At 39.6% G+C, this 22,350-nt stretch overlaps 1 protein-coding gene across 19 annotated transcripts in view; it reads left to right on the top strand.

Moving 5' to 3' along the window:
• The window catches only part of CADPS2 (calcium dependent secretion activator 2), a 536,067-nt gene that overhangs the window by 182,207 nt on the left and 331,510 nt on the right, over window positions 1-22,350 (top strand). For all 19 annotated transcript variants that reach the window (XM_047694444.1, XM_047694449.1, XM_047694446.1 and 16 more), the window contains exon 3: window positions 12,066-12,398. In XM_047694444.1, coding sequence (XP_047550400.1) covers window positions 12,066-12,398 — 333 coding nt within the window. The remainder of the gene's footprint in view (window positions 1-12,065; window positions 12,399-22,350) is intronic.

Below are 22,350 nucleotides of genomic sequence, written 5' to 3'. Positions count from 1 at the left end.
TGCCACCAGGTAAAAAGGGATAAGGCAGAGGGAGAGGATCCTCAGACTCCCCACTGAGCGCAAGCCCAACACAAAACTCAATTCCACGACGTTGAGATCATGACCTGAGCCAAAATCAAGAGTTAGATCCTTAACCTGATTGAGCCACTCAGGCACCTGAGGGGTATCCAAGTTCCAAAAGGGCTCTTGGATTTGTATCTTTCAAGTCCCTCACTATCCTAAAAACCCAATCCTGGGATTAAAAACCAATATTGTTGTTTCATGCATAGTTGCCCTCTGGTGGAAAAACAAATAACTACAAGGTATAAACTGCAGAAACTGATTCAACAAATATTGAGGGCCACGGATGCCGGAGAGATTGTAGTTCAGTGATTTTGGAGGTTCATTTTTCTCTGACTTAGCAGAATGTTTGCTTTGAAGACTGACTTTCCGGAAATTTTTTTTCATTTTCATTTTGGAACTTCATTTCTCTGCTGTAGGCTCCTGGCTTATCAAGAGTGAAGAGCTTGGTATCCTTAAGAATCATGCTTTAGAAACCTAGAATATGAAAGGGTAGTAGCTCATTCTCTGGTGTCCTGACAGTATTGTAGAAAATAAAGTGATTTGGTTTTTAGAAATATATTTTTTTAAGACTTTATTTATTAGAGTGAGAACAAGAGCAGGGTAAAAGGGAGAGGGAGGAGCAGACTCCCCGCTGAGCAGGAAGCCTGACGCAGGGCTCATTCCCCTGGGACTCTAGGATCATGACCTGAGCCAAAGGCAGACGCTCAGCTGACTGAGCCACCTGTGTGCCCAGTTTTTAGAAATATTCTTTCTCAATTTCTGTGTCCACATTAGCATATCACCCGTCTTCTCAAAAGTTTCTGAGGTATTGAATCTGCAACAAAGGGACCAGTATTTGTTTTCCAATCCATTGTGGGTTATTTTCTAAAATAAAAATCATGTGTCTGGCTTATTCTGAATTGCATAACAAAAATAATCTGGATTGATGGAGGTATAGATGGGTAGGTGAGAGAAACACTGGACTAAAATGTCATTTGTAGCATCTAGGCTGGAGGTACATGTCAGGACAAAGGCAGTTACATGTCTAAACTCACGATTTCATGTTTGATAAAGGAATGAGATTGGTTAAATGAATGATTTCTCAAACCACTACACACCTTTCTTTCAGTTTTTCTGTGTGGACACTTTCATAACCAAATGTTGGTGTAAAATTCTGCTTTTGGATGTCAGGGCAATGTCACATCACTTTAAGTTTCTAAAAATTCTTTGTACTTAGTGATAGATATTAATAACTTGGGTACTGGCATTGGTCCATGGCTCCCACTTCCCATAGCACTGATTAAACTCTTAATTTATTCTATACTACTAAAAAGTTGTGTTAAGAAAGTTATCCCTCTTCCACCAGGGAGGGAACTGAGCCAGGTTGCTGCAGGGGATCTCGGCTCGGGTCACAGCCTGAAAGCCCAGGTCTGATTCCCCTTCAGTGTGTGTTACATTATTTTCCCGCTGACAAAAGGAGAGTAGAACAGAAGTGAGGATGTGGTGAACAGAATTACAGGATCGACTTTGGAGTGTTGTAGAGCTGGAAGACTGAGCACATTTTCTTTGTTGCATATAATAAAGGATTTATTGAACATTAGATACTATGAGACTACAGAAGTAATACACTAAATTAAAATTTTTTTCTTTATCATCGTGAGGGGAAAAAAACTCTATAAAATAGGTAGAACAAAATAGCTCAACCCAGGAACTTAGTGTTTTCTCTTTTTTGTTTTGTTTGTTTTTAAAGATTTTATTAGAGAAAGCACGAGAGTGGTGGGGAGGGGCAGAGGGAGAAGCAGGCTCTCCGCTGAGCAGGAAGCCTGAAAATGGGACTTGATTCCTCCCAGGACCCTGGGGTCATGACCCAGGCCCAAGGCAAACGCTTAAACAACTGAGCCACTCAGGTGCCCCTTAGTGTTCTCAATGGTACCATGAAATGTGGAATGAAAGAAGAGGGTTGAGAGAAGGTAGCTTCTTTTTTCACTTTATGTATTCATATAGAAATTTACGGTAGAAATTCACATCTGCTATGTCCTAGCTTTTCCACTGTGGAAATGATTTTTTTTTTTTTTTTAACCCTAAACCATCTCAGCCTTGGAATTGGAAGCCCAGCTCCTGCCCAGTGATCTTGCTTCTCTATGTGTTTGTCTTTAGAATGAGTGGCTTAGTAACTTTTTCAGTTTCAGGCTCTGTTGTTATAGGGTTAAGGAAAGTGTGCCATTGGCTTAGGGACGTTTAAGGAAATCATTGTGTTGGAAAATACCTATGAGAAATCTAAAGGATCTGCTACTAGCTGATATAAGATTTAAAAAAAAAAAAAGCTTCTAAAAACTCTGTAATGCTGATTATGGTAACAATAGCATGCATATAGTTTTTCAAAAGAAGTTTCATATGTTTCAGATCACACTTATGTTTATTTGGATATAAACTTTTCTCAAACGACAAGACGATACAAGATTTTTATAGTTTAGAGGGTTTAGATTTGCTATAGGGGCGTTAGATTAGTTATAAGGAAGGGTCATTCAAGAGCACCTGCTTTCTAGTTTAAAGTTAGAAGCCTAAAGGTATCACTTACCTAATTTACTTTTCAAATAAGAGATCGTTTGCTCTCAGTTTTGTTATTACTTTTCTACATTTGTTTTGTTTTTAAAGATTATTTATTTGACAGAGATCACAAGTAGGCAGAAAGGCAGGCAGAGAGAGGGGGGGAAGCAGGCCCCCTGCAGAGCAGAGAGCCTGATGCTGGGCTCGATCCCAGGACCCTGGGATCACAGCCGAAGGCAGAGGCTTTAACCCACTGAGCCACCCAGGCGCCCCTACTTTTCTACATTTGATAAGGGAATGGGACTGGTTAATTAATTGGTTTCCAGGCCTTTGGAATTCATGGATTGGTGAACACCAAGGTCAAGTATAGCCTTTCTGTTTTTTTTGCCAAGAAAGATGATTAACCACAGTAAGAAAAAGCCCACAATTTATTAGCATTGTACTATAAATAAGTGACTTGTTGAACCTATGATTTCTAGTATAATATTGAATAAATTTAGCTCTACTGAAATTATGTTGCCATCTACATTAATTTACACTGAATCAGGGATAACTGCATCCCACAGGGGTCAAAACAGTACCTTTTGGACTCAGTAGCTTTCCAAAAACCATTACTACTAAAAGGGTCTCATGATTTCCTTTAAAATTTGAGTATTGAATGATATCAGACCTACAGAAACTTTAAAGGTGCAGTCTAATGAAATTCATAGCCTAAGCAACAGAGAGATACAGTGATGCTCTAAAGAATTTGCTGCAGCATGAGGACAGTGTGTTTGGTCCCTTCAGAGAGGATGGGGAGCTCCTCCCTGAAGGCTCAGAATAAAGAAATGGTATCAAGCAGTGAGTGAGAAGCTTCACAAAGGACAGAGAGAGGAACAGGAGAAAGTTCTACCTCTGGATTCTCTTCATCCACTCAAATCTGTTGCTCAGTTTAATGAACCACAAGTTGGTAAATCCTCAAATCTGATGGCATGGTGGGGAAGAGGAGGGCTCTTGAGTGAGATCATCTGGGCTTACATTTTTACTTTTCCAGTCTTCTACTCCTGGCTGTGTAATCCCTGGCATGCTTCTTTCCCCACCGATGTGGGGTTTTTTTGTTTGTTGTTGTTGTTATTCTTTGTTTTTAAAGACTTCGGAATAGATGCTAGCACTTACTTTGTGTTGTGAAGGTTAATATATGTAAAACCCTAGAATATATTCTCCCTTTTTTCAAAATGCTATTTTAATCACATGACTCCCTGACTTTGGAAGGCATTCCATGTTCTTGAGATTAAAAACCAAATACCTTCCAAAGCCTGTGAATCCTGGCCCTCCTCTCTAGCATCTTCTGATTCCACTAGATCCTTATTTGCTTTACTGAAGCCCAAGGACCTTTCCAAGGCCATTTAGACCAGCTGTGTTCTCCCATCCACCATCCCTTGTCTCCTCACATTTCCAAAGGAATTCCTCTCCATTTTCATCACTCCCCTCACCTCCTCAGGGAATCTTCTGTGCCTTCCTCAAATGGGTTCAGAACTTGGTTACAAACTCTCATGGGTCCAGAAATTCCCAATAGTATTCACTAAGCTACAGTCATTTTAGTTGCTGTAATTACTTGTTTTCCTCCAGTGTAAGTTCTGTGAAGGCAGCAAACCCCTGTCTTTGGCTCACTGGTACATTCCCAACACAGAGCACATTGCCTAGCACATAGTATGTTTTGATAATGTATTTATGGAACAAAGGGGTGAAGTATGGGGGAGGAAACTTGTCAAGTGCTGTGCTAAACAAGTGTGCCCCTTTACTTGAACAGAAAGTATGTTCTCCAGAGAGGTTGAAGGGAAGACTGGAAAACCAACTTGAAAGAGCCCCAGATGGATGAAGAGACTGATACAATACAGTCCTGAAAGGGAACCTAACTAATGACTGGCTTTGGACATATGAAGTGAGCCGATAAATACTGGTGTTGATAGTGGAAAACGAGAAATGGACATGTAGTGGTACTAAATTCATCACTGTTAAAAAAGGCTTCATGAATTAGTAACAACTGAAAAAGTTTTAAAAACAGTCATTGTTTCTCTATGCACAGCATACATTATGAGAATTATTAGTAGTTGGCATTATTAAGGAGAAAAAGTCATCTCTTATAAGTGGGGCTCTTGTACTTTCCCTGTGTTTTTCTCTGGCTGAACGCATGCTGGCAGCCTTCCCAGGAACCATCTCCTGGATAGCCACCATGATGTGGCAAGCAGATAATGTTTTTCTTGTCATGATACAATCCTTCTGAAGCAAAGAAGCAGTGCACGGATCAGATCAAAAGTAATGTGTGAACAATAAAGACTTCTGTGGCAAAGTGTATTTGAAGTTTTATTTGGGCAGCTGAGCAGCCTTACCTTTTGCAGACGCAGTTTTCTGTTGTCATCACATTTCAATTTTGTTATTCACCATGACTTTAAGATACTCAATAACGTTTTTAGTATGTAGACTGTGCAGGTGAATGGAAAGCACCATTGACGTGCTCAGCTGGCCCCTATACAAGATAAAACTTGCTAAAATGTGGGAAAATGTGACTACATGCCATGTTATTTGATGTCCCTTTCCCAACTCCCACACTGAATTGGTTGGGTGTTCAGTGGCATTTTCACATAAAGGTCACTGGTGGTGGGTGCTGGCCAACATGTATGGAATTACCATTGAGGGTATGTGGCTGCCAGAGGGTGAACCTTTGATAGGAGTGGGAGAAGTGAGAGAGAAGAATGTTGCTTTTGGATTCCATTAGTTTCTGTTCTTCCAATATGTGACTGTAGGCCAGTCAGTGAACTTCACAGCCTAAATCACTTAATCTATAAAAGAAAAAGATAACAAAGGTGGCACAGGGTGATTGTGGGGACAAAAGGAGATAATATGTGAAGAGCTGTAGGGAGACCGAATACCTGCTCATCAGTGAGTTCCTCGGTGAGCTGAATTCCCATGGCCACTTCAGCACCAATATGGCGCCCTAGATGTACCCCAGACAGAACCTCTTTGAGGATCCTGGACAGTAGAAATCTGTCTATGTGCACCCAAGGCTTGGAGACCAACTTCTAGGACCAGCCTCTTAATGCGGCCACACTTTGTCTGCCTTCAACTTAATAGTTATTATTGTGAAAGGATACAAGATTAAGATTGTTTATATCTGTTGGGACTAAGTCCATCATTGTTAGTTTCATAACTTAGAATACCTGAAAAATCTTTAAAAACTATCATTGCTGCAATTACAGAGATTGTCATTTAGGCATTATGTTTTTAGGCAAAATGCGTTTTATTTTCTTCACAAAGCTAGTTTTATGTTCCTCTGTGACTTTATTCATGCTTCTGAGACATCTTTCTCCTATTCATGTGGACAAAGTCCATTTCTTAGATTAAGCATGTATTTAAAAATCGGTAAACTTTAGTGGTTAATTGAAGTTTTGCAGGTGCATGGATGGGGAAATAACCATCCATACCATTCATTTCTTCCTCATTCACTCATTCTGTGGATATTTTCTAAGTGCTTGGTCTTATGCTTGGACTGGTGGTAGGTACTACAGATACAGTGGAGAATGAAACTATATTTGGCCTCATGGAACTTACTCTCTAGTGGGTAAAAATAAAGTGGCACTAGGACCTTCGCTCAATTTTCACAATTACAAAGTGATAAGTATTGTAAAGGAGAAAAAAGGGTACTAGGTTTGCATACAAACAACACAGGATCGTGCTGATTCAAGGCAATTTGGGAATGAATTACTAAGGAAGCATTAATGGAGTGGGGATCTGAAGCATTACTAAGAAAATTAGATGATGGTGAGATGGACAGTTGAAGTTTTGGAAAGAAGACTAGTGGAGCTGGAGTGTGGAGAATGAGAGAGAGAATGCCTAGTGATGAAGCCAGAGTGGTAGTTTGGAGCTATTTGAAGTAGAACCTTGGTGACAATTTTGGTGGAAAGTCAATGAAGAATTTGTAAGCTGGAGAAGGATTGAAATGACCAGATTTAAAAAAAAAAATACTAGTTTTTTTGTGAATACAAAAATACTACTACTGAAGGAAAAAAAAAATGGGGAAACGAGATGAGTGGCTTTTAGGAAAACTTCTGAGGCAGGAAGACTAATAAAGAGGCTAATGCTCTTAGCCAGTTGAGACAGAATGAGGGGCATGAAGAACTCTTGTGGGCACAAAAAGAGGCAAAGATGATCTGCGAGGAATTTAGGGGCTGGTAGGATCAACAGGGTTTAGTGACAAGCTGTAATTTGGGAAATGAACATGGAGAAGATGGAGTTGAGAATGGTTTCCAGGTGTCAGAGGAAGTAGTAGGATCTGACATTGACTGAAGCAGGTTTGGAGGTGCAGCAGCAAACGATTGGCCAAGTCTGCATTCCATCATGACATTTGTCCCACTGATACCCTAACCTTACAAGTAAGGAGAGCTCTTGATTGGTATTAGAGAGCCATGTCTGAAGCCTGAGTGATACAAAGAGCATTTGGTGGATCACACTTTGTCATGGTGTCAGAATCGGAAGCACGTGCACAATGGAGTAACACAGACCTAAATGATGCGGGTCAGCATGGAATCCTAAAGGAGAACATGGAAGAGAAAAGCAGACTTCTGTGATGGTAGGCCTGCCTTTCCTACACCTAGGGTCAGGGGAGGACTGCAGCTTTCTCTTGCTTTCAGATCACTGCTTTTCCTTCCTCATGCAAAATCTCTCTTGCCTTCTGGAGTACATTCCTTTCAACCATACCACAACGTATACGTTCAGTTTTTTAGTGTGTTTCCATCTTCCAGTTCCTCTCACACAGGCATCCATAGGTCAGGAAATCTGTGAGCCAGGTGCTTCTCTCATCCTCTTTAGCCTTAAAGCATTCATGGTCTATAGATAGTCCTTTCTTTCTTCAAGGAATCTTTATTCAGCTCTAATTATAGGACAGGCTCTGTATTAGGCACTGGATTCAGAGGCACATGAAACTGAATGTCTGCTCTGGTGGTACATACTTTCTGTTTTGGGGAGACAAATACATATCTGGAGCCATGTACTAAGAAGAAAACTAGAGCAAGATAAAAGGGTGAGAACGACGAATAGGCTTAGCGGGGGGTGGGGTGGAGGGGAATGTCAGAAAATGATATATAACGGAGACCCACATGAAGTGAGAGTAAACCGTGTGGGTCTATGCATGTATTATGTATTGCTGTATAACAAATTATCCCGGAATTGAGCAACTTTAAATGATGAATATGTATGTGTCTTCTCATAATACCTCAGCATTAGGAACCAGGGCGTGGCTTTTAGCTGATGTTTCTGCTTCGGGACTCTTCGTGAAGTTGCAGTCCTCATCCCAGGAGTGGCGTACTGTCATTATTTTTCCCCCATGCCTTAAACTGCCTCCCTTTCCTGACTTGTCTCTCTCATTGCCTAAATGCAGTTTCCCAGTCCAGCTTCTTGCTTCTCTCCCATCTCCTTTTTTATTCATGCTTCCTAAAACAGGTATTTGCGGTCTTAATTTTTACCACTTGTCCTCTTTCCTCTCCTGTAGATGGGCTCCCACTCTCTTCCACACCAGGAAATCTCTGTCAAAGGTGACTTCTGGTGAGGAAGACCAGTCTGTTCTTTTTTTTTTTTAAACATTTATTTATTTGACAGAGAGAGAGAGATCACAAGTAGGCAGAGAGGCAGGCGGAAAGAGAGGAGGAAGCAGGCTCCCCGCCGAGCAGAGAGCCCGATGCGGGGATCGATCCCAGGACCCTGAGATCATGACCTGAGCCGAAGGCAGAGGCTTTAACCCACTGAGCCACCCAGATGCCCCCAGTCTGTTTTTAATATAGTTGATTCCTCTTGTGGCATTTGATTCTTTCTCTTGAGATGATCACCCCTCTTGATAGCTAATACGGCATTTTGCCACCTCCTCTGACATACCAGCCTCTCTTGGAACCAGTTCTTCTGCCAACCTTTTATTTTAGGTATTTCTTAGAGTTGTGTTCTTGACTTTGTTTTTAGTTTACCTTGTCTTCAAAGCTGACCTCCACCAAAACTAAGCTGATAATCCCTGACCCCTTTCCCCCCCACCATACACTGATACTGCCCCCCCAACACACACACACACACACACACGTGGTTCATCCATATCCTTTTCTTCTTTGGTTAATGGAATCTAGGCAACCCAGTTAAAAAAAAAATCATCAAATTTTTCCTGCCTTTCTACATCCTGTAAATAACCAACATATGTTAATTCTGTCTTCTAACTCCAATCAAACTCTTCCTGTTTTGGTCTTGCATAACTGATATCCCATTGTCTGTTCTGATTTGTCATCTACCCTGGATGCTGCCACCAGTTTTGTGTAACTCTTATTTCTCAACACATTAGTACCTGGGTTGAGCGGCCATCAATGGCTCACTTGTCACAGAGCGCTCAGATCACTTGCTTGGCACACACTGCATTTTGCCGTCTGGTTTGTTGGTCTGCTTGGCACAACTTTTGCTCCCCTCACCCTTAAATTTAATGCTTCTGCAGAATGAAAGTTGTACGTTGCCCTCAAAAGGCCATGCTGTTTATGCCTCACTCCTTTTTACTTCTATTGTTTTCCTGAAATGTTTTCTCCCTTTTCCCCTTCAACCCACAATCATTCAGATCACAGGTATCTGTCTTTGTTTTGTGACCCCTTTGTCCTCAGCCTTGTCCCCAGACAGTGGAGTTCATAACTTCCTTTTCTATCCTCCCCTTGCATAGGTTGCCATTCTTGCTCTTACTGTATTATTCATCCCGTGTCTCTGGTTGTGTGAGCTTTGAGAGCAGGGTCTCTGGCCCATTCATTCTGCTGTCCCCTCAGTACTTAGCAAAAGGCCTGACACCCCCCAAGTATCCACAAATAACATGCAATTTGACTGCGTTAGTGTGGTCTAGGTATAGTTTTGTAGGGGAATTAAGACTCCACAAAGTCTTCTTATTATCCTTGCTTCAAAAAAACGTTGTTGGGTTACTTGGTAGAATTGAGCCCTGAGTTAGGCGGAAGTTGAGAAAAATAAAAATCCCTGGCAACTCAAAGTATTAGATACCAAGTAATTAAAAGCTTTTCCGAAGCCAGCATTAAGGTATTTATATTGCGAATTAAACCTATCTTGGTGTTCCAGCTTCATACGCAATTACCAAATTTTTTAATTTTTTTTTAAATTTTTTATTTTTTTTTTAAGATTTTATTTATTTATTCGACAGAGAGAGATCACAAGTAGACAGAGAGGCAGGCAGAGAGAGAGAGAGAGAGAGAGAGAGGGAAGCAGGCTCCCCACTGAGCAGAGAGCCCGATGTGGGCCTCGATCCCAGGACCCTGAGATCATGACCTGAGCCGAAGGCAGCGGCTTAACCCACTGAGCCACCCAGGCGCCCCACCAAATTTTTTTAAAAAGATGTTATTTATTTGACACAGAGAGAGCTAGCAAGAGAGGAGGGAACAAAAGCAGTGGAAGAGGGAGAAGCAGGCTTCCTGTGAGAAGGGAGCCTGAGGCAGAGGGTCCTGCTCCCCACATCTCAAAGCCTGAGGTCCAGACCTCATTGGAGAAAATGTGGTGTGTCCTACTGTGTGGCAGAGAGTTTGACTGCAGTGCCACCCTAATGGGACTCCTGGGGAGTCTGGCTTCTGGGGTGCCCCACAGCAGAACTCCCTGGGGGTCTGCCAATGGGGGTGGTGTACTAGGAAGCCACCCTCGGGCTGGGAGAAGCTGTCCACGCATTTGTGCCATGCTTCCAGGTGTAAGAAGAGAGCCCTTTGTCCTCCAGGGTCCCTCCAACACTTTGCAAAGTTGTGCTAACTGACACAGGCAGGGTACTAGGAGGGGTAGCACATAAAAGTGATAAATTGACAACTTGATTCCTCAGCTTCCATAGGTTCCCATTTAACAATATAAGAGTCTTATAGAAATTAGGAAAAAAATAGGTATATATAAAATTTATCTTGAATTCTAGTACCCAGTGAGAGTTGTGCAATTAGAAGAGGGTGACAAAGGGGATGAAGGCACCCTAATATGTCCCAAAGTAGTTAACGGTATTCTTAGCACAAGTGCATTATTGATTACCTTTATTTTCATTGATCTGCATAAAGTAAAGGTATTGTTCTTATACCTGTCTCTTAAGAATTAGTTTCAGCTTAGAAACAGAAAATAAGTCTTTTCTATAGTGACTGAGGCAAACCTGATAAAGAGAACAGAAGCATTGTATGTGTTCAGTGTTTGCCTAATGTAGAATTTACAACTCGTATTTCAGTATATTAGCCAAAATGTTCAGAAGTCAGGAGTCCTCTGGCCATTGAGCAAAGAGAGGAAACAACATTTTGTGTGAAGGACACTAAAAGGGGAGAAATCAAACATTGGGCGAAGCTGTGGGGTCAGGTGATGGTCAGTGAGACCACTTTGTACAGACCATGTGTGCTGCTTACCCACATGCCAGACAGACATGATAATAGTCTAGTCCAAGTAGTGGGGTCCTAACTTAGAGTACCATTATTTCAAGTCAGTTCTTAGGGTAAAAGTTGACATTGATTTTTGTTTCATAAACTTAACAGAACTCACAGGTCTGTACTGAATAATCTTACAGGGTCTTCTGGAAGAGGGTTTTTGTTTTGTTTTGTTTTGTTTTTTTATTTTTCTGTCATTATAGGAAAAAAAAAAGGAATAAAAGCCATCATACCTGCTTTGTAGAGGATTTTTAGGACTGTTGATGATGGAATAGATATTTGATGAATCTTGACTGATATTTGTTGATATTTGGGTCTACAACTTAGAAGAAAGGAGAGGTTTAAGGCCAACTCTGATGTTTTGCACAGTAAGACTTAATTCCCATCTCTTCCTATCCATTTCTGAACCCCTCTGTCTGTGCTTGTCTTTGTATGTTATTACCTGGTATTAGGGAACATCTAGATATTTGTTAAAGATTTTGCTTTTCTGTCATCCACTCTTACCAGCTCTGAGACATGTGCAAGAAGTAAGGGAACTGGTGAAGTCAGGGATGGGGATGGTTGCACCGTCATCTCCCAGCCATGGAGCAGGTTTGGTTAAGGTATACGTGTTGGGTACTGATTTGGGTACCAGGCTGTTGGCCTTCAGATCCTCACTCAAGTAATCGGGAACCCCCACCCTGCTGAAAAACTAGGCAGAACTCTAAAGTACAGATAAAGAAGTTGAGTTTACATCTCCAATTACTTTCTTAACTCTGAAAGGATTCAGTTGCAGAGATGCCCGTGACCTTCAGGTGGGGTACATGTAGTTTGAGTTGGCTCACCTTATGGTTTCCTGGCTTTCATTACTGCCTCTCGTAAACATTTCATCATTTTTAGAAGATTTGGGTCCTTCTTATGTCACCAGTTACCATGTGTTATAAAACATTTTGAATCATTGTAGAACATTTGGTGTCATAATTCTGGCTGGATTGCTAAAAACAAGGAGTGTTAGTATTCCTGCCTAATTGTAAATGGGTTTTTTGTTTTTTGTGTGTCTTCCAGGTTTTTCTAAAGAGTGATCGAGTGGCCAGAATGGTTCAGAGTGGAGGATGTTCTGCTAATGACTTCAGAGAGGTGTTTAAGAAAAACATAGAAAAACGTGTGCGGAGTCTGCCAGAAATTGATGGCTTGAGCAAAGAGACAGTGCTCAGTTCGTGGATAGCCAAATATGATGCCATTTACAGAGGTGAAGAGGACATGTGCAAACAGTCCAATAGAATGGCCCTAAGTGCTGTGTCTGAACTTATTCTGAGCAAGGAACAACTCTATGAGATGTTTCAGCAGATTCTGGGTATTAAAAAATTAGAACACCAACTCCTTTATAATGCATGTCAGGTAAGTGGTCCATATTTCCCATTTCGCCCTCTGGCTCATAATGAATATCAAATATTTACAAGCCTATGAAAATGTATGATTTATAATCACTTTGCCTGAAAAGTTGAGTGAAAATGGATTTTAATAAATTGAGTAGTGGTATTTGAAAGAAACTTTGAAAGAATTATTTAATAGAGGGAGAAGTACATTCTATCTGTAAATAACCATTCCCATATGTCCTATGTTAGGACCTCAGATTTTCACCTGTTTGGTGCATTAGGGATATGCCTCAAATAATAAAATGAAGATCCTCTATTATCTAAAAAAGTTCAGCAGTTTATAATAAACCGGTATTCCTGAGTGCAAAATAATTTTTTTCTTAAAGTTAGGCTGGTCTTCCAAGTTCTGAGGAAGTAATTGAAATTTCAGAATTTCTTTAACCCAACAGGATAGAAACAAAGATGTTGCAGAACTATGAAATTTAGAGATGACCAAATAAAAAGTATTTTTTCTCTTCAGTTGTTACTCTAATCATACATAGGACAAATTGAATAAAATATCATATTCCACATCTTTCATCCTTGCACCCTATGACTTATCTAATAATGCATTCATTTCATATTTGCATTTTGTTTATTTTAGTGGTATAAATTATTAAACTATGCCCTAATATACAATTTAAATAGACATAATTCAGGCATTTAAAAATTCATGTATTCATTAGACTTATACTTCTATAATGTACATAATTTACATGTATTTTTAATCTTTTCACAAATTTCAATTTCAGCATTCTATGCGTATCATTTGCTTTGCATTACTAACTTGTGAATCACTTCAAGTGAATAAGTTGACAATAGTAAAGCAATGTAGCATCTTAACCCTGTGAACAATTCATGCATTCATCATAATTATTTTCACTGTTATTAAACCAGGTAGTTATTTGATCATAATGGAGGATGACTATAAAACCACAGTCTTCTGTTTTAAAAGATAAATGCAACAGGGACTTTCTATTTTTAATGAAATAGTAACTCACTTCTGCAGTTAAATATTGATGAACATAACTTAGTGAAATTCAGATTCACACATTTGGTATTTATTGAGTATTTATTCAAGTTTTTGACTTGCTGGGTGTTGGGGAAACCAAGCTGAGCAAATGAAGATATTTGTTCTCCATATCTCCATATGTTAACGTCTAGTAGAGCAGATGGATCTCCAAAATGAGTTAGTACAAATGCACTGAAATGTATACTGAGTGTTACAGGGTCATAACATCTGATCAGTGAACCTATCAGGTTTTTTTAAAATAATTGAAATATAGTCTTCTGTCTTTTTATGTAATTAACTCCTTTATCATGATATAATAATCCCTCTTTATCCCCAATAATTTTGTTTTTTTCTGAAGTTGCTTTGTATTAAACTAATATGGCTACTCAGCCTTTCTTTTGATAGTTAGCCTGGTGTTCTTTCTCTGTTTACTGTTAACCTATCTAATTCCTTATTTTTTTTTTTTTAAAGATTTTATTTATTTATTTTACAGAGAGAGATCACAAGTAGAGAGGCAGGCAGAGAGAGAGAGGGAAGCAGGCTCCCTGCTGAGCAGAGAGCCCGATGTGGGCCTCGATCCCAGGACCCTGAGATCATGACCTGAGCCGAAGGCAGCGGCTTAACCCACTGAGCCACCCAGGCACCCTAATTCCTTATGTTTAAAGTGAGTTTCTTGTAGACAGTATCAGATTGCCTCTTGTTTTTTTCTTTTTAATCAGTTGGCCGTCCTCTGTCTTTTAATGACTATGTGTAGACTATTTGTATTTAAAGTGGTATAGTTGGCTGAAGTTCTACAGTCTTAGTAAGTGTTGTCACTTTTTTGCATTTATTCTCAGCCTTCTCTCATTTGAAATGAGTATTTTATGTGATTCAATTTTATGGGATTTTCCTTTGATGTACTACTGTTTTTTTTTTGTTTTGTTTTGTTTTGTTTTGTTTTTAACTTATTTAGGGGTTGTCTAGTGGTGGCTCTAGGGATTACAGTCTACATTTTAAAATATTCAACTCCATATTCAAATAACACTAAAAGTCTTCACGTGTAATACAGCTGTCCCATAAAAGAATTCCCAATCCCTCCCTCGCATCCCTGGTGACATCTGTCATTTATTTCACTGATATTTCTATCCTTCATTTCCCTGATGTTTTTATCTAGTATATTGTTACTACTATTGCTTTAAATAGTTAATTTTTAGATATTAAGAATAAGAAAACTAGAAAAATAAAAACTTTTATGTTTTATCTTCATTTCTTCTCCTGACACTCTTTATGTAGACCCACATTTCTGACTGGATGTCATTTTCCTAATCTTTCTGAAAACCTTCTTTAACACCTCTTGCAAGGCAGGACAACTGGTGAGGAGTTCCTCAGTTTTTCACTGGATATAAAATGATATAAAATGATATAAAAGTTAGCTTTTTTCTTTTTTCTTTCAACACTCTGAAGGCTTCAATTCAGGCTGTTCTTGCTTGCATGCTTTCTGATGAGAAGTCTTTGTGTTCTTTGTGTTCTGACTTCAGTATTTCCTTCTTATCTTACTTTCCTGAGTTTGAAAATGATATGCCTAGGGATAGGCTTTATGATCCTCTTGCTTAACATTCTCTAAGCTTCCTGGATCTGTGGGTTGGTGTCTGTCATTCAGTTTGGAAAATTCTCGGCTGTGATTACTTCAGGTTTTCCTTCTGCCTCATTCTTACCTCCTTCTGATAGTCCAATTACGTTTGTGTCACCCCTACTTGATATCTTCCACAGTTATGGGATTATTTTTTTTTTAAGTTTTTTTTTTTTTCTCCTTGCATTTGAGATTGGGAAGTTGATGTTGACCTTTGGTCAAATTCACCAACTCTTCCTCAAAATCCTCAGGTCTGCTGGTGAGCCCATCAAAAGGCTCTGTTCATTTATGCTAGTGTTACTGACCTAGCTTTCCCTTTGAGTCTTTCTTAGACTTCCCTTCTCCTTGTTTACATTACCCATCTGTTCTTGCATTCATCATAATTATTTTCACTGTTATTAAACCAGGTAGTTATTTGATCATAATGGAGGATGACTATAAAACCACAATCCTTTGTTTTAAAAGGTAAGTGCAACAGGGACTTTGTATTTTTAACGAAACAATAACTCACTTGTACAGTTAAATATTGATGAATATATTTCTATTAGAGCCCTTAATTTATTAATATGTTACTTAAACTTTTTTTTTCTTTTTTTTAATACCTATACCATCTCTGTCACCACTAAATACCATTGGGATGCTTGCTTTGTCTCTCCAATCTGTGTTTCTTTTTTTCTTTTGACATGTTCTGTAAGTTTTTTTTGAAAGGCAGGCCTGTTGTATCAGATATATTTGTCTTTAGTGTGAGGATTTACATTGATCTGACTGGAAGGTAGGCTGTGCTTATTGTAATGTTAGTAGGCACAAGAAGCTTCAGATTTTTCTAATGTCCTTGTCTTTTGACTCTGGGCTTTCCTAAGTATTCATCTTCAGAACGAGTCTCTCTTACAGCTCCTCTGCTGTTACACTGGAGCTGTGTTGGTGTTGGTGTTGTGATGTAGAGTGTTGGGGAGTAGGGATTGTTCTACAGTCTGACTGCATCTCGGATTTTTAGTAGGGCTATGTCTTGGAGCCGTAGCCTTCATAGGTGTTTCTGTCCCTTGTCTAGGAGCGTGGCTTCCCTCCTCACCATGTGCCTTACTCCCTTCCTTGCTTAAAGCATCCCCAGTCCATTTCCTTGAAGTTGTGCCTCCTCTTCACTTAGGTGTTATTTTTCCCAGTAGAAGAGATCAGAAGGTTGCCAAAGACGGCAGAGGGTAGCCTTTTCTCTCTTCAGCTGGGACAGTTATTCAGTGTTTCCGTTTGGCAAAGTCCGTCCCCCTTTGTTAGGTAGAAGGATGTGGGAGGTTTAACAGTGCTTTCCTAACCCTCTTCCTGCTAAGTCTTGGATCCCGATGAGAACTTGGTGGAATTACTGTAGGAAGTGGGAACCCCTTTCTGATTACAGCCCCAGGAGTTTCTCACTCTCTGCCCTCAGCTTCTAGTAATTTGTCCAAATTACTTGTCAAGTAAATAGTTCAACTCTTTATGACCTCCCCTGGCTTCTGCTTTGGGTATTCAGCTCTCTGGTTTTGATTGTGTCTCCAGGTGTTGGATTAGTGGTTTGCCCTGCAACCTTAGTTCTCTGACAAGTCCAAGTCATTGTTTTTCAGTTGGTGTAGCACTTTAAGAATGGGAGTGATACTTTCCAATCTCTTTACTGGTCTGAGCTCGAATCAAATCCTTTGGTTCTCAGATTTGAAAAGCTCTAAACATTATTTCTTTGATAGACTTAAAAAAAAAAAATCCTCAAATAAATAAAGGAACAGCTTTATTTTGGCATAACAATCATTTTATGAAATCAATGCAATAATGAAAATGGATGAAAACAGCTGAGATTCTTTTTTCTTTCTCAAGGGCGTATGTATCTTATTTGTTTTTCCATTGTCTTTCAACAGAGTTCTCAAAAGGTGATAGAAAATACAGACAATAGGCTGTGCTTTACAGGAAAGAAATAGTTTGAGAAGAGGAATAGTGGAGCAGAGGTTGGGGGACTAGAGAAAGGACTTTAAAGCTAGCTGAGCTGTTGGGACCTGGCTCCAGGTATAGGTTGGTGAAATTTACTCCACTTTTCTCACATCTCAAAAAGACTTTGAGACTTACTAACTGTAACTCTTCTATATTTGTTTACCCTTAGCTCGTCCCTTGTTTTTTGCTGGTAGTGGTCCTCTAGGAAACCTCATAGATGTGTGCTCGCTTCAGGGTCAGAAGCTCTGCCCAGAGAGCTATTCTGCTAAGATGTTCAGGATGGCAACAGCCAGAGTCTCTGGTACTTAAGGAAAAACTGGAATGTGAAGGGAGCAATGCCAGAGCTGCAGCCTGATGTCAACAAGAGCTTCATGTGGTCACAACTCTTGTGTTGGAACTGTAGGATCAGCATCAGGAATGGAAAAACAGGAAGCTGTCTTCTAAAGAAGCATAGGTGGTTATGTTCCTTTTGATTGGAGCCAGGAACTTTGTCATTATCAAAATTAAGGCATAAAAGTAAAACATGAATGTAGAGGATATCACAATTAAATTATAAAACTGAGATTATTGAAAGAAAAATTACTACATGTTACCAAAAAACAAAGAATGAGAACAATCCAGATATTTCATAGATTAGCTATTGTGGTATAAAACTTAACCTGTCACACTTTGGATTCTTTGGTTGGAGAGTAATGTGTTTGTATTGCTGCGCATTTACAGAACAAAATATTAGGTAAAAAAAGGAAGGAGCTCATTCTAAAATGGGCAACATAACAATATAAGAATTGTTAGCCATTATTTACTTGAATCAGACCAGAGGTAGAGTAACAGAAACTGAAGGAAAAACAATCTGTTAGTGAAAAGTTTAATTTCAGAATAATTTTAAGGAAATGTAGTAAATTTCAAGTAAACATAGTCATACCTTTAAAGAAACAAAGTTAGTTGATATTAAAGGTTTGTATTTATAATCTTTTTTTTTAAGGTTTTATTTATTTTGACAGAGATCACAAGTAGGCAGAGAGGAAGCCGGGGGGCGGGGAAGCGGGCTCCCCACCTAGCAGACAGCCTGATGTGGGGCTTGATTCCAGGACCCCCAGATCATGACCCGAGCGAAAGGCAGAGACTTAACCTACTGAGCCACCCAGGCACCCCTGTATTATCTAATCTTAAGTTAAAAATTTTTTCACGTATTGCTTATAAAATGCTGCTACTTACGTGGTCCTAGTTACCAGCTGCCTTGAACAAAAATAGGTTATTAAAGATTATTTTAAGAGAATTAGTAACTGAATTTGCCAGCTATCTGAATCCTCATCTTTTCCACCCAAGGCTACCTTCATTAATCTTTCATAATCCCATTCCATTCACTGGAGAAAGTGATCCATCCATATTCACCCAAGGGTCAAAACAAAGTTAACTGAAATCTTCCTCTAAACCTCCCTCCACCCACATTTCTTATGTTTGCTGAAGACTGCAAGAACTCTGAGTGATACTACAGAACTGTTGCATATTTTAAGGGATAAGCAAGGATAATTTACAAACGGTTAAAAAGTAGTGTTCAGGGGGCACCTGCGTGGCTCAGTCGGTTCAGTGTCTGCCTTCGGCTCAGGTCATGATCTCAGGGTTCTGGGATGGAGCCCTGCATCAGGCTCCCTGCTCAGAGTGGGGGTGGGAGTCTGATTCTCCCTTTCTCTCTGTTCCCCACCTCCCACATGCATGGACAGCTCGCTCACACTCTCAAAAAATTTTTTAAAAAGTAGGTTTATGATACCCTTTCTCTAGGAATTTTAGCCTTGGAGTTTAAGTACTTTGGGTTTAAGAGTTTTAAGAAAATCAGCAAATCTAGGCAGTTGCTGTGTTTCTTGCCCCTCTCACTGTCAGTCTTCCTTTGGAAGATCTGCATTCAGGATGTCAAAGGAAAATAGAAATACGAATGCTCGGGGAAATGGCTATCTACCTTTCGCCTCTTTTTTTCTCAACTAGTAGCATGTGGTTTGATAATACTTTTTATTTAATATAACTTCTCGGGGTGCCTAGGTGGCTCAGTGGGTTAAAGCCTCTGCCTTTGGCTCGGTCCCAGGGTCCTGGGATCGAGCCCCACATCGGGCTCTGTGCTCAGCAGGGAGCCTGCTTCCCTTCCTCCCTCCCTACTTGTGATCTGTCAAATAAATAATAAAATCTTAAAAATTATATATATATATACATACATGTGTGTATATATATATATATATATATATATAAAACTTGTCTACTTTGGCAGAAATAAAGCACACACTACAGAAGCAGTTAAATTGGATAACAAAAATCATTTTCAAAATAAGAAAATAAAGCTGTAGAAATGACAATTAGAAGGTTATATTTTTCAAATCGAGGTAATTTTCTAGCTCACAATGCTTGAGGATAATATTTGAATAAATGTCATGAAATGGCAGTTATGTTTTAGGATACAGCAAGAAGACACTTCAGACCTTAAGAATGAGTAAATTTTATCGTACCTCATTTTTGAAATTCTGGAATTAATAATTGGAATGGCCATAATATTTATATACCTGTTCACTCTTTAAGATTTTATTTGAGATAGTACACATGAGAGAGCACTAGCAGTGGTGGGGGCTGAGGGAGGGGGGAAGCCGACTCCCGGCTGAGCAGAGTGGCCTACTCAGGGCTCTGTCCCAGGAGGTTGAGATCAAGACCTGAACCAAAGGCAGATGCTTAACCATCTGAGTACCCAGTGCCCTAAATGTTTACTTTAAAAAAAAAATTATTTGAGAGGTACCACGAGAGGGAGAGAGGAGGGCAGAGGGAGAAGGAGCAACAGACACCCCATGGAGCAGGGAGCCCTTGTGGGGCTTGATCACAGGACCCTGGAACCACGACCTGAGCCTAAGGCAGACACTGAACTGACTGAGCCATCCAGGTACCCCCATGTTCACTTTTTTAAATGAATATGTCATGATATAAATTAGATGACTGATTTCATTCAAATGAATTTGGATACCTGATTAGTAATGTTGAATCAATTTCCTCTCTAAAAATTTTTGTGAATACAATTTTAATATATTAAAACAAATTATAGGGTTTTTTTAAATCATAAGTTTTGTTTCATTTGGCTATGCATTTTTTTTGTTTTTTACAACCTATATGTAAGGGAACTATATAAGAATATTCCTAAGTAAGATTTCTCCTAAAATGTGTAAATTTGCTTTTTTATAAATCAGACTAGATCACAAATGTAAGCTAACCTTGAGACATTCCTTACATTTATTTTTAGATTTTTCTTTACCCAGATCTAGCCTGTGAAAACTAAGGTGGTATTCCAACTTTTCCATTTTTTACTTTTTTAAAAGATTTATTTATTAGACAGCAAGCGTGTGCACACAGAAGGGCAAGGAGAGGGAGAAACAGACCAGGGACTTGATCCCAGAACTCTGAGATCATGACATAAGCCAAAGGCAGATGTTTAACTGACTGAGTTACTCAGGGCACCCCATTTTTTAAATAAGTGAACAGATATCTTCAGAGATGAGACATCTTTGTAGTAGTACTAGTGGGGACTAGGGACTTGGGGAGTATTTTTGCTAAAGTACTTCGAGAGCTTCTCTCCTCTTAATGAAGAAGGATCATATGGATATACTGTTTCAAGTATAATAAGTATATCTTTTCTGTGATTTTTCATGAAAATATTCTATAAAAATGAGATATTTAAAAATGTCAGCAAGGGAAAATGACAAGATTTGGTTCTTTGAAGGTATTTGTGTGTGGTGAGGAGACCAACCTATAAAGAAAATGTAATGGCAGAGTTCAACAGTATGTTACTGAGGGTAGGTATACAGCATGACATGAGCATGTGGGGGACAGTTACTTTAACAGGGGATAGTTTGCACAGATTTCTTTGGTGTTCACCCTGGCTGCACATTAGAATGACCTAAGGAGCTTTAAAAACCATGGGACGCCTGGGCCCCACTTCAGACTAAGTGAAACAGTCTGTGGAAATGGGACCCACTGTCTATTTTTTAAAAGCCTTCTTTCTACATTATGTTGATGAAGATGCACGGTTAAGTTGGGGACCCCTGGCCTGATGATCCATTGAGGACTTAATGCCATGGTGACCTCAAACTGTAGGGAGGCAGAGAAACCATCCAGCCGTGTGTCCAGGAAGAAGAGGTGATTTGGCAGTGTGGAAAACCTAATTTTCACTTGGAGCTTTAATGAAAGTTTAATGATTCTAAGAAGGCGTAAATTCCTGAATTTTAGAAGATGGAAAGAAATTTAACAGACAGGTGGAAAATAACATTTACAAAGGCATAAGGAGAGTGAAAAGCTTGGAATCTATTAGGAAGGTATGTCATGTGTATTGCTAGAGTAGCAAGAGATGAGACTAAGAGTTAGGACTTGAATATTAAGGGCCTAAATGCTAACCAGAAGAGCTTGGAATTTATCATGAGCTAGGGAACACAGGTAGGCCCTAAGCAATGACATGACAGGAACAGTTTGGGATTCTGGAAAGATCCTTCTCTGGTGCCTAAAGAATGGATTGCATATCTTCCATACCCTGTCACCTTTTGGGCCTGACCCAGCATTATTAAAACAGAAGTGGAAGAAGATCTGCATGTTAATTATTCAAGTCATCTCTAGGCTCTGCTCCTTGCCCAGCTATGGTCTTGTTTTATTTCTCTGCTGCCTGTGAAGTTCCTGGACTACTTGATTTGACCTAGGAGTCTGTTTTCATGTCCTCTTGGGTCTGTGCCCTGTGTCGTGCTTCAGAATCCTGCTGGGCTCCCCCCCACACACACACACTTGGGAACTTTGGCATGAGTCAGAACAGTAGAACACCCGATTGCCTGGAAAGGGACAAAGATGGAATCTAGGTATTCAGCAGAAACTGGGAGTCCACTTGGGTCTATAGCATAAGACATACCATTTACTAGAACTTTGAGTAAGACTGCCTATTCCTCTCCCTCTCTCTCTCTTTTTTTAATAGAAAAGGTAGTATGCCTTAATGGCTATCTTTCCATTTGTTAATGTTTGTATGATGCAGTGTTCATTAGCCATGGTCTGATGGGGCATCTGTAATTAGAATTTTCTTTCAAGATAATGCCTATTCTAGTCAAGCACTGGTTTAGGCTCTCAATATATAGCATTCCCTCTTCTCAAGGAGCAGCGTTTTTGGAGGGAGAATTGTAGGGGAGAATTTGGGAGTTCTTTTTTGTACATGCTGAAAACGAAGTACTAAATGTCCAAGTGGAAATGGCAGGTGGTGGTTGGGTATGTAAATCTGAAATTCTAGTGCGTGGTTAGGTTTGGGCATACAGATTTGGGAATCATTTAGATAAAGTTAGTATTTGAAGCCAGGGGACACTATGAGATCAT

This window comes from Lutra lutra, chromosome 11, assembly GCF_902655055.1.
Source record: "Lutra lutra chromosome 11, mLutLut1.2, whole genome shotgun sequence".
In the NCBI taxonomy this organism is placed as follows: Eukaryota; Metazoa; Chordata; class Mammalia; order Carnivora; family Mustelidae; genus Lutra; species Lutra lutra.
The sequence above is the reverse complement of the archived record's forward strand: the minus strand, read 5'-3'. Positions and strand labels throughout refer to the sequence as shown.